Source organism: Elephas maximus, chromosome 7, assembly GCF_024166365.1.
Source record: "Elephas maximus indicus isolate mEleMax1 chromosome 7, mEleMax1 primary haplotype, whole genome shotgun sequence".
Classification (NCBI taxonomy): domain Eukaryota; kingdom Metazoa; phylum Chordata; class Mammalia; order Proboscidea; family Elephantidae; genus Elephas; species Elephas maximus.
This window is the reverse complement of record NC_064825.1, coordinates 109029968-109043187: the sequence shown is the minus strand read 5'-3', so window position 1 is coordinate 109043187 and position 13220 is coordinate 109029968. Positions and strand designations below refer to the sequence as shown.

Sequence of the window (13220 nt, the reverse complement as noted above, 5' to 3'; positions counted from 1 at the left end):
CGACTCATAAAGACCCTACAGGGCAGAGTAGAACTGCCCCAAAGGGTTTCCAAGGAGCAGCTGCTAGATTCAAACTGATGACCTTTTGGTTAGCAGCTGAGCTCTAAACCACTGGACCACCAGGTCTCCAGGTCATAGTAGCTGCATCGAAACAATCATTTCATAATATCTTCTCCCTTTTTAATTATACTTTAACAAAGCTTCGATGAACCTGTCTGTGTGTACGGTTTTGGTTTGGTGGAGGAAGGAGTCTCTATTTAAAATTTGTGACAAAGAAATGTCTCTACATCTCATGTATTATGTTTTAAGTTCCCTCAGAAGATAGCATCTCAAGCATAATAACAACTGATGTTATATCTCACACAGGTAACTAAGATGAACCAAATGGAGAAACACAATCATACGGCAGTGACTGAGGCAACTGAATTTATTCTCAGGGGCATCACTGACAACCCTAGGCTGCAAGCACCACTCTTTGGAATCTTTTTCTTCATATACTTGGTCACAGTGGTAGCCAATCTGGGCATGATTGTCTTGACCCATTTGGACTCCAAGCTACACACTCCCATGTACTTTTTCCTTAGGCATTTGTCTATTACTGACCTTGGTTACTCCACTGTCATTGGTCCTAAAATGATGGTAAACTTTGTAGTACACAAAAATACAATTTCCCTCAATTGGTGTGCCACCCAGCTAGCATCCTTTGAGATTTTCATCATCACTGAACTGTTTATTCTGTCAGCAATGGCCTATGATCGCTATGTGGCCATCTGCAAACCTCTTCTCTATGTGGTCATCATGGCAGAGAAAGTGCGCTGGTTGCTTGTACTTACTCCCTATCTCTACAGCACATTTCTGTCCCTATTTCTCACAATTAAGTTATTTAAATCATCCTTCTGTGGCTCTAACATTATCAGGTATTTTTACTGTGACTCTCTCCTTCTGATGTCCATGCTGTGTTCTGACACACATGAATTAGAGTTGATCATTTTGATCTTTTCAGGCTGTAATTTGCTCTCCTCCTTCTTGATTGTTCTTGTATCCTACATGTTTATTCTTGTGGCCATCCTCAGAATGAATTCAGCTGAACGAAGACATAAAGCCTTCTCCACCTGTGGCTCCCATCTGACAGTGGTGGTTGTATTCTACGGGACACTATTGTTTATTTACTTGCAGCCTAAATCCGTCCATACATTCGATATTGATAAAATGGCTTCTGTGTTTTATACTCTGGTGATCCCTATGCTGAATCCACTGATCTACAGCCTAAGGAACAAAGAGGTAAAAGAAGCCATAAAGAGAACATTAAGTAACCGATGCAAAATTCTCAAAATATTTTAATATTTGCTTGTGAAGGTGGGTCCAGCAATCTTTGTTTAATAGTGTTAGATCAATAACGGTATTAAAAAGCGAAACTATTTTATCAGTTGTTTTTTGTTTGTTTTTTTCTGAACAAAACACTTTGTCTTATATCTCCCCATACTCTTCATCTTCACTTCAATAGATATAAATATTGTAGCCAGATAATACCCCAAGTAATTTGTAAAGTCATAATGCAACCCTCTGTTATTTACAAATAAGACAAATCATATCAAATATGGATTAAATGTAGGCTTACAAAGATAAATTAGCATAAAATAGCCAAAATGGAGCAACATTAACCAGCAATTTAGTACTGTATATTTTATAGTGGTCACTGGGTATCGAAAGTAAGGTTGAACCCTGAAGAATATGTACACTAGACAAGAAGCAGGAAATAAGTAATAAGTATTCATTACACAAAATGAAAATTATGTTTCAAGAATCTAGGCTAAATGCAGAAACAAAATATGTCCCCTCAGGCTGTGGTTTTCAGTCAGGTCAATTTAATATTTTATATCTCAAGGATGGAGTGAGAATCGGGAATAGTTCTAATCATGAGCCATGAGAAAAATGCTGAATAATTCTAGATCAGCCGGGATAGATCCTCACACTATAGTCTCTTCTGGTTTACATGAGCTTCCAAACGAACAAGCTGACTTAAAGTTTGCAAACCAAGTTAAGTGATTTACCTGGTCAGTTAAAGGAGTAGTATCAGTATATTTTGAAGTCGTTGGCAGTGATAACACAGCAAAAAGATAACCGACACGCTCAATCATTAACTGTGTTTTCATTGTGACTATATCGTCTACTTCATGAGCTTGTATACACAGCAATCTTACCTTATGTGCACTCTGCTAATACCGTGCTTATTTCACATGTATACTCGCTCAGCAAATAAACCATTTTGTTACACTTTAGTGTTTTCCTCATCATTTGAATAGGCATTCTCAGATTTTTAAAATATATTTGCTAACTGCATGGAGCTTGTTTTCATCTGCCCTAATATTTAAAGTGAACATTTAAGAGATTGAATCAGAATTTGAACCAGTGACTCTTGATCCCAGACCCACGCTTTTTCTTTATTTTTTTCTGCTTCTTTTAGTGTACTATATTTTATTAACAACATAAATTGAACATAATTAAAAAAATACAAAACTACATTCCCAGTCAAATCAATTTTGTTTACCATGGTATCTTCAGATCCTGTCCCTCAGCATGGTTAATATTATGAACAATTTTTATTTTCTACAGTTACATTTTATGTCATATTGTACAGATTTAACCTGTATTTTTTCCTTCCTCAAATTATATCATCCCCATCACTTTTTACAACCCACAGAGAAAATTAAATATCAATAGCATTCTCCAACATCATCCATCTCAAATGTACTTTAAAAATATCAGACAACCTCAATCTCTCCACAACTTGCTTTTCTTACTTGAGACTGAATCATCGTCGTCATCATCCTCATTTTCCTTGGTCAACAAATATTAAATATTTTTCATTTTAACACCAGCATACAACTGTGGAGCATAGCTCAATCACTTTGTATTTAACCAGTTCTTGATTTATGGATGCTTGATTGGCTGCAGCTTTTCTTCTCTTTTTTGCTACTATAAAAAATAAAAGAGTTAAAAAAAAATGCTCTAATAATCAGTCTTGTGCTTATCATGTAGTACATGAATGCTTTTTTATTTCTAAAATATATGTGTAAGGACTCTTCCACATTCTAAAGATGTGTTAGTGGGTAATTTATTTTTAATTATATACATAATAATATAATTTTTTCCAAAAATCCCAGAAAAAAGTGCTACAAATTGTGATTTTATCAAAGTACTATGCTTTTTTTTAACCCATCTTCCACAAAGTAACACTAACATTTACTGATAAATCTTTTCCTTTGTGTGATGGAAAAAGTGTACAGTGAAAATAATAGTGCTTGACATCAGCTACCTGATATCACAGAGTCAACCTAATGGTTCCCAAAGATCCACTTCTTTCTTTCAGAAATTTTACAGCGTTCTAGACCTCATGGGACAGAGCTATTGCCTTTTCCTTAGTAGGCATAAAGCAAATATTCTAATTATAATTAAATGGTGAACTGTTCAGAAATAATGTTGCCTGCCTACATGGGTATTTGCACATTGTCAAAATGCTTTACAGCTTTAGAAACTTTAGCTTTCTTTTCGTTATTTCCACTCCATATGCAATTGATGTCTTGATTCACAAAGAATTTTTAGCTAGGAAATTGGACTGTATTTGTATTAATGCTTAAATAGCAAAAGTTGCAAGGCTCTAATACTGGATTGAATAAACTCAGACTCCATTCATTTCTAAAAACCCTCAAGGTTGGTTCCTTACATGTGCTAAGTAATGAATTTCCCTAATTTGTATTCTCTTGTTTCTTTATTCAGCAGTAAGACATACTCTTCAAGCTATTTTTCTAAAAGTATTCAAATTTTCCATAGGAAACAGGGAACCATTTTGGCTCTAGGATATTGGAGAAGGATGGGATAAAAGCCAGGCTTATCACTTTTAACATTTTAGCTTAACCATGCAAGTGATCCATCCCTAATTTCACACTATAGGGTTGAAACCAAGATATAACTTTTAACAAGACTATATTTTAAATTAGGGGTGAAAGTTTAATACTAAAATAACATAACTGCTATAACATATGGCTGTTCTGAGAGCAGGTAGGCCTAGACTTAGTCTCAAGGTATAAAACAAGCTACTCCACTCCATATCTGACTTGAGGTCTGTTCCCATACTCTAGAGGCAAAAGACTCAGAATAGCTAAACCAATCTTGAAAAAGAACAATATTAAATACTCATTGCCATTGAGTTGATTCCAACTCATAACAACCCTATAGAACAGAGGAGAACTGCCCCATAGAATTTCCAAGGAGCAGTTGGTAGATTTGAACTGCTGATCTTTGGTTAGAAGCCATAGCTCTTAACCACTGCATTTCCCCAGCTCCATGTACCTCTATATATTGTCTTTAAAATTTCAAGGTAGTATAGTATTTTGTAAACATAGGTAAATAGTGGAACAAAATAAAGAACCCAAAACATATGGCCTTATGTATGTTCAAATGATAATCACTCAAAAATCTACAGTAATTCTATGAGATCTAAAATTAATATAAATATCCTCCTAAAATTGATTAAAAAAAAAGTGCAAATATACAAAAGATGTGTACAGACACCCTGCAAAAGAAATACTAATGACCGGTAAACATTAAAAAAAAAAAAAAATGCAACACCCTTATCCATCAGGGAAATTAAATTACAATGAGATGCCACTTCTTACCCACTAGGTTGGCTAGAGTTAAAAACACTGATGTTACTAAGTGTTGGCTGCTACTTGCAACTCCTGGAATTTTCATGCATTGCTGATTGGAGTGTACAATGGTATAAGTCACTTGAGAAAACAGTTTACCAGTTTCCAATAAAGCTAAACATATAACTACAATGTATCCCAGGAATTCTCCTCCTGGATTCTTACCAAAGAGGAATGAAAAAAATATACCCAGAAAAGAACTGGTACATTAATCTTCATGATGTCTTTATTCATTATAGTCTACACTAGGAATATTCTGGTTGTCTATCCATAGATTTTTTAAAAATGAACAATTTGTGGTATATTTGTACAACAGAATACTACTCAACAATAAAATTGAATGAGCTACTGCTACAAAGCCATGTGAAAATTTCAATAATATTAAGCTGCACAAAAGAAACCAGACACAAACATACGGTATTATTGCATTTGTATAAAATTCTAGAATAAGTAAAAATGATCAATGGTGATAGAAAGCATATCGGTTTTTAAATTTTGACCTGAGACACAGTGTGGGAGAATTTACTGCAAAGAGACATCAAGGAACTTTCCGGAATAATGGAATTACTCCCTTGATTGGAGCAGTAGTAACAAAGGTGTCACACTGGTCAAATCTCAGTTGTGCACATATAAATCTGTATTTTATTATAGTTAAATTACACGTAAGTAGCTCTGATAGTTCAAAGGTTAAATGCTCTACTGCAACCAAAAGTTTGGCGATTTGAAGCCGCCAGTGGCTACACAGGAAAAAAGACCTGGCAAACTGCTTCCATAAAGATTACAGCCTAGGAAATACTATGGGATGGTTCTACTCTGTCACATGGGGTTGCTATGAGTCAAAATCTACTGGACAAAACTTTACAAAAACAGCAACATATTGGAGACAGAGCCAAGATGGTGGAATTATCAGATGCACTAAGCCACCATGCTGCAACAAAGACCCAAAAAGACTAGTAAAACAGATACAGATGTCAATCCTAGAAACTTGAATCTTAAATGAAGGGAGAAAGTATTAGATTTTCAGTCACTGAGAAAAGGAAGAAACTGATAGAAAATGGGAAAGAATGGCAGTAGGGAGTAGAGTTTCCAGATCAAAAAGCATGACTCAGCATTACCATCTTGAAATAAATCCACCAACCCCACACACAGAAAGGCACCACCACAGAACTCCCAGTAGGAGATAGAGATTGAGAACCAACAAGGTCAGACAACAATCTGAATACAGGATACAGGTAAGTATCAGCCAAATACAGACTTGGGAAGGAACTCTCAATGATTTAAAAAAAAAAAAAAAAGATTCAAAACAAGGAACTAGATCATCAATATGTAAAGGACAACAATGTCAGAACAGCAAAAGGGGAAATACATGGTGTAGATGTAGAACTTTCAAATGGATAGGAAATCAAGGTGATATCAAGTAATAAAACACTGGTTCAAACTTAGGAAGATAAGAGTAAATTTCAAGGTAACCACAAAGAAAGTTAACAAACTCACTCATCAAAATAAAGAAGAAAAACATAAAGTCTCTGTAAACACAAAAACCTACTGTAATGAAAGAAATGAAAGGAAATTTCACAAACAAAAGGAACTCAGCACAGGAGAGTAAGAGGAACAAAAAATATGTCAGCATTACCAAAAAAAAAAAAGCACTACAAAATGACAGCAATAAACTCACACTTATGGATAATTACACTAAATGTAAATGCTTAAATGCACTCATAAAGAGACAGAGAGTGACAGAATGGATTAAAAAAAAAATGACCCATCAATATGCAGTCTACAAGAGACACACCTTAGACACAAAGACAAAAATATATTAAAAATCAAAGAATGGAAATAAAATATGTGTATCAAGTGAACAGCAATCAAAAAAGAGAAGGAGTGGCAATACTAATCTCAGACAAAATGGACTTTAATGTAAAACCCATCATAAAGACAAGGAAGGACACTATATAATAATTAAAGAGAGAGTCCACCACAATGACATAACCATAATAACAAAAGGACATAATTCTAAAGGACAAAACTTCTAGAAAGAAACTCAGCAAAGATGCAGAAGATCTTAAGGCAACAATCAATGGTCTTTACCTCATAGACATATGTAGAACACTCCACTCAATTGCAGCAAATTATACATACTGTTCAAATGCACATGGAACATTCTTCAGAATAGACCACATCTTAGGCCAAAAAGCAACACTTGACAAAATATAAAACACTGAGATAATACAAAACATAGTCTCTGATCAGAACATCATAAAAGTAGAAATTAATAGCAGGAAGAAAAAAATCAAATACATGGAAATTGAACAACACCTTGCTTAAAAAACACTGGGAAATAGAAGAAATCAAAGATGGAATCACAAATTTCTAGAATTAAATGAGACTGAAAATACAGCATACCAAAACCAATGGGACACAACTAAGGCAGTGCTCAGACAAAATGTAAATAAAAAAGATCATAAGAGAGTACTATGAAAAATGGTATTCCATCAAATTTGAAAATCTGGAAGAAATGGACAAGTTTCTATAAACACACAACTTACCTAAACTATCACATATTGAGGTAGAAAATCTGAACAGACCCATAATATGAGAAGAGATTGAAAAGGTAATAAAAAATAAAAATAATAAAACTCCCAATAAAAAATGTCCTCACTCAGATGGCTTCACTGGAGAATTCTACTAAAATTCAGAGAAGAACTCACAGCAGTACTACTCAAACTATTTCAGAACACAGAAAAGGAAGGGATACTTCCAAATTCATTCTATGAAGCTAGCATAATCCTGATAACAAAACCAGGGACAGATATCACAAAAAAAGAAAATTGCAGACCAGTATCTCTCATGACCATAGATAGAAAATTTCTAGTCAATAGAATTCAGAAACATATAAGAACAAAGAAGAGTAATACACCACGATCAAGTGGGATTCTTACCATATATGCAAGGATGGTTCAGCCTTAGAAAATCAATCAGTGTAATCCACCACATTAATAAAACAAAAGAATCACATGACCATCTCAAGTGACACAGAAAAGGCATTCCATAAAGTCCAGCAACCATTCCGAATAAAAACTCTCAACAAGATAGGAATAGAAGGAAAATTCCTCAACATAAAAAAGGTCATCTATAAAAAAATGACCTGTGAAGAATTGACACTTTTGAATTGTGATGTTGGTGAAGAATATTGAATATACAATGGATTGCCAAAAGAAAGAGCATATCTGTCTTGGAAGAAGTACAACCAGAATGCTCCTTAGAAGCAAAGATGGTGAGACTACGTTTCACATACTTTGGGCATGTTATCAGGAGGAATCAGTCCCTGGGAAGGACATCTTGCTTGGTAAAGTAGATCAGGGAAAAGAGGAAGATCCTCAACAAGATGGACTGACACAGTGGCTGAAACAGTGGGCTTAAGCATAACAAAGATTGTGAGGATGACACATGACCAGGCAGTGTTTCTTCTATTGTACATACCCTCACTATGAGATGGCGCCTAACAATGACGACATAAAAAACCAACAGCAAACAACATTTTCAAGAGAGGAGAGGCAGAAAACATTCCCCTCTGAGAATAGAAACAAAACATGGTTGCCCTTTGTCATCACTCCTATTTAACACTGTGCTGAAAGTCTTAGATAGAACGATAAGGTAAGAAATATAAATAAGAACACACAAATTGTAAGGAAGAAGTAAAACTATCCCTATTCACAGATGATATAATACTACACATAGAGAACCCTAAAGACTCCACAAGAAAACTACTGGAACTAATAGAAAGGTTCAGGGGAGTAGCAGGATACAAGATAAATGAATCCAAAACTCAGTTGGATTTCTATACACCAAAAAAGAACTATGAAAAGGAAGTCAAGAAAGGATTACCATATATAAAACCAAAACAAATCCCATTGCAGTCAAGTAGATTCCCATTCATAGAGACCCTACAGAACAGAGTAGAACTGCCTCATACCATTTCAAAGGAGTACCTCGTGGATTAGAAATGCCAACCTTTTAGCTAGTAGCAGTAGCTTTTAGCTCTCAACCACTGTATCACCAGGGCTTCACTTCTAAGGGCCTCTTTCCTTTCCATATAAAGTTGGTGATTAGTTTTTTAAATGCTACAGATGATAACCAAGAGATTGGCAGTTGGAATCTACCAGGTGCTTTTTGGAAACTGTATTTAATTTAGGGGCTATTATAAATTAAATACTGTTTATAATAGGCCCTAAAAAAATAAAATACTTAGGAGTAAATCTAACTAGGGATGTAAAAGACCTATAGAAAGAAAACAACAAAACACTACTGCAAGAAACCAGAAGAGACTTACATAAATTGAAAAACATATCATGAATAGGAAAATGCAACACTATGAAAATGTAAATTCTATCCAAAGCAATCTATTAGTACAATGCAAACTGGACTCAACTATCAACAACATTATTTAAAGAGATGAAAAAACTAATTACCAACTTAATATGGAAAGTAAAGAGACCTTGAGAAGTGAAGCATTATTGAAGAAAACAAAAAAAAAGTAGGAGGCCTTGCGCTACCTAACCTCAGAACCTACTATACGGCTACAATAGTCAAAAAAAACTTGGTCCTGGTACAATGACAGACACATTGATCAAAAAATTTAAATCCATCTACCTATGGCCACCTGACCTTTGACAAAGGCCCAAAGTCCATATAATGGGGAAAAGACAGTCTTTTTAACAAATGGTGCCAGCAAAACTGGATATCCGTCTGTAAAAAATTGAAACAGGACCCATACCTATACAAAAACTAATTCAAAATGCATCAAAGACCTAAATGTAAAACCAAAAACTATAACAATCGTGGAAGAAAAATTAGGGTCAACATTAGGGGCCCTTATATGCTGGGTAAACAGCATACAAACCATAATTAACAACACACAAACACCAGAAGATAAGGTAGATAAATGGGATCTCCTAAAAATTAAACACTTATGCTCACCAAAAGACTTCACCAAAAGGGTAAAAAGAGAATCTAGGGAGGAGGGGCCAAGAAGGCGGACTAGGTGGACGGTACCGCGGATCCATCTTGCAACAAAGACTCTGAAAAACAAGTGAATCGATCACATACATAACAATCTACGAACTCTGAACAACAAACACAGACTTAGAGACGGAAAATGAACAAATACGGGCAGACAGCGACCTTTTTCAGAACTAGGAGCCAGCGTACCAGGCAGATGACCTTAGGAGCCCGAGCTGGGGCAGAGCCCAGGGTGGCAGACGGCACAGACAAGGGGCCCAGCCCTACCCCCCCGAACCCATCCCGGGAGGAAGTCTAGCTGGTTGGCGCGGGCGGCGTAGGGGCTCAGTCGGTGGGAGAAGCACCCGGGAGGCAGTGACTGATCTTGGAGCGGGTAGAGCAGCGTCCCAACCAGGGAGCCGTCCCGCCGGGAGTTTGGCGGGAAGCAGGCGTGGGGCGAGCAGGGGGATCAGCTATATTTCCCTAAAGCAACCCCGGGGCGGGGCCCACACATTCGTGCAGGGGACGCCCACCTAGTTTGCGCGTGCAGCGCGGCACACCGGAGGGAGAAGTCCCCGGGAGGAAGTGACAGGTCTCGGAGAGGGGAGAGCAGCGTCCCAGCCGGGGAGCCGTCCCACCAGGATTTTGGCGGACAGGGGCGGAGCGTGAACCCCGGGATCAGCTCTATATTCTGTGGTGCTACACTCCTAGCTCTCTGATCCCTCCCCCACCCTCCCAGGTGGCTCCATTAACATCCGAATACCCTGAGCCAGAGGGAGAATTCAGATAGGGATCTGACTGCATTTTTTTCTAGCTGATTACCTGGAAAATCTAGTTTCCCAGTGATGGCTCGGAGACAGCAGTCCATATCAAACCACATAAAGAAACAGACCATGACAGCTTCTCCAACCCCCCAAACAAAAGAATCAAAATCTCTCCCAAATGAAGATACAATCCTGGAATTCTCAGATACAGAATATAAAAAACTAATTTACAGAATGCTTAAAGATATCACAAATGAAAATAGGCAAACTGCAGAAAAAGCCAAGGAACACACTGATAAAACTGTTGAAAAACTCAAAAAGATTATTCAAGAACATAGTGGAAAAATTAATAAGTTGCAAGAATCCATAGAGAGACAGCATGTAGAAATCCAAAAGACTAACAATAAAATTACAGAATTAGACAACGCAATAGAAAGTCAGAGGAGCGGACTCGAGCAACTAGAATGTAGACTGGGACTTCTGGAGGACCAGGGAATCAACACCAACATAGCTGGAAAAAAATCAGATAAAAGAATTTAAAAAAATGAAGAAACCCTAAGAATCATGTGGGACTCTATCAAGAAGGATAACTTGAGAGTGATTGGAGTTCCAGAACAGGGAGGGGGGACAGAAAACACAGAGAAAAGAGTTGAAGAACTCCTGAAACAAAACTTCCTTGACATCATGAAAGACGAAAGGATATCTATCCAAGATGCTCATCGAACCCCATTTAAGATTGATCCAAAAAGAAAAAAACCAAGACATATCATCAAACTGGCCAAAACCAAAGACAAACAGAAAATTTTAAAAGCAGCCAGGGAGAAAAGAAAGGTTTCCTTCAAGGGAGAATCAATAAGAATAAGTTCAGACTACGCAGCAGAAATCATGCAGGCAAGAAGGGAATGGGACAACGTATACAGAGCACTGAATGAGAAAAACTGCCAACCAAGGATCATATAACCAGCAAAACTCTCTCTGAAATATGAAGGAGAAATTAAGATATTTACAGATAAACAAAAGTTTAGACAATTTGCAAAAACTAAACCAAGACTGCAAGAAATGCTAAAGGAGATTGTTTGGCCTGATGACCAATAATATCAGGTACCAGTACAATACAAGGTCACAAAACAGACCGTCCTGATATCAACGCAACTCAAATAGGGAAAGCACAAAAACAAACAAATTAAGATTAATTCTAAAAAATAAATAAATAAACAAAATAATTCACATAACAGGAAATCATGGAAATCAATAGATAAACGATCAAAATAATCAAAAAGAGGGACTAAATATAGGAGGCATTGAACTGCCAGATGGAGAGTGATACAAGGCGATATAGAACGATACAAGTTAGGTTTTTACTTAGAGAAATAGGGGTAAATAATAAGGTAACCACAAAAAGGAATATCAATTTCATAACTCAAGAAAAAAGCCAAGAAAAACGTAATGACTCAACAAACATAAAGTTAAACATTATGAAAATAAGGATCTCACAAGCTACTAAGAAAAACGTCTCAGCACAAAAAAGCATGTGGAAAAATGAAATGGCCAACAACACGCATGAAAAGGCATCAAAATGACAGTACTAAAAACTTATTTATCTATAATTACGCTGAATGTAAATGGATTAATGCACCAAAAAAGAGACAGAGAGTCACAGACTGGATAAAGAAACACGATCCATCTATACGCTGCCTCCAAGAGACACACCTTAGACTTAGAGACACAAACAAACTAAAACTCAAAGGATGGAAAAAAATATATCAAGCAAATAATAAGCAAAAAAGAAGAGGAGTAGCAATATTAATTTCTGACAAAATAGACTTTAGACTTAAATCCGCCACAAAGGATAAAGAAGGACACTACGTAATGATAAAAGGGACAATTGATCAGGAAGACATAACCATATTAAATATTTATGCACCCAATGACAGGGCTGCAAGATACATAAATCAAATTTTAACAGAATTGAAAAGTGAGAGAGATACCTCCACATTTATAGTAGGAGACTTCAACACACCACTTTCGGAGAAGGACAGGACATCCAGCAAGAAGCTCAATAGAGACACGGAAGACCTACTTACAACAATCAACCAACTTGACCTCATTGACTTATACAGAACTCTCCACCCAACTGCTGCAAAATATACTTTTTTTTCTAGTGCACATGGAACATTCTCTAGAATAGGCCACATATTAGGTCATAAAACAAATCTTTGCAGAATCCAAAACATTGAAATATTACAAAGCATCTTCTCAGACCACAAGGCAATGAAGCTACAAATCAATAACAGAAAAACTAGGGAAAAGAAATCAAATACTTGGAAAATGAACAATACCCTCCTGAAAAAAGACTGGGTTATAGAAGACATCAAGGAGGGAATAAGGAAATTCTTAGAAAGCAATGAGAATGAAAATACTTCCTATCAAAACCTCTGGGACACAGCAAAAGCAGTGCTCAGAGGCCAATTTATATCGATAAATGCACACATACAAAAAGAAGAAAGAGCCAAAATCAGAGAACTGTCCCTACAACTTGAACAAATAGAAAGTGAGCAACAAAAGAATCCATCAGGCACCAGAAGAAAACAAATAATAAAAATTAGAGCTGAACTAAATGAATTAGAGAACAGAGAAACAATTGAAAGAATTAACAAAGCCAAAAGCTGGTTCTTTGAAAAAATTAACAAAATTGATAAACCATTGGCTAGACTGACTAAAGAAAAACAGGAAAGGAAACAAATAACCCGAA

General features: G+C 36.3%; 1 protein-coding gene across 1 annotated transcript; it reads left to right on the top strand.

Moving 5' to 3' along the window:
* The first annotated feature begins 375 nt into the window (after nt 1–375).
* Nucleotides 376–1341, top strand: LOC126080300 (olfactory receptor 8K1-like). Its single transcript, XM_049891551.1, has one exon. It carries the CDS (start codon nt 376–378, stop codon nt 1339–1341), a length of 966 nt encoding a protein of 321 aa, XP_049747508.1.
* Nucleotides 1342–13220: the final 11879 nt, after the last annotated feature.

What these genes read in the sequence shown, in the direction of transcription:
- LOC126080300 (XM_049891551.1), top strand. Translation starts at nt 376, where the DNA reads ATGAACCAAATGGAGAAACACAATCATACGGCAGTGACTGAGGCAACT.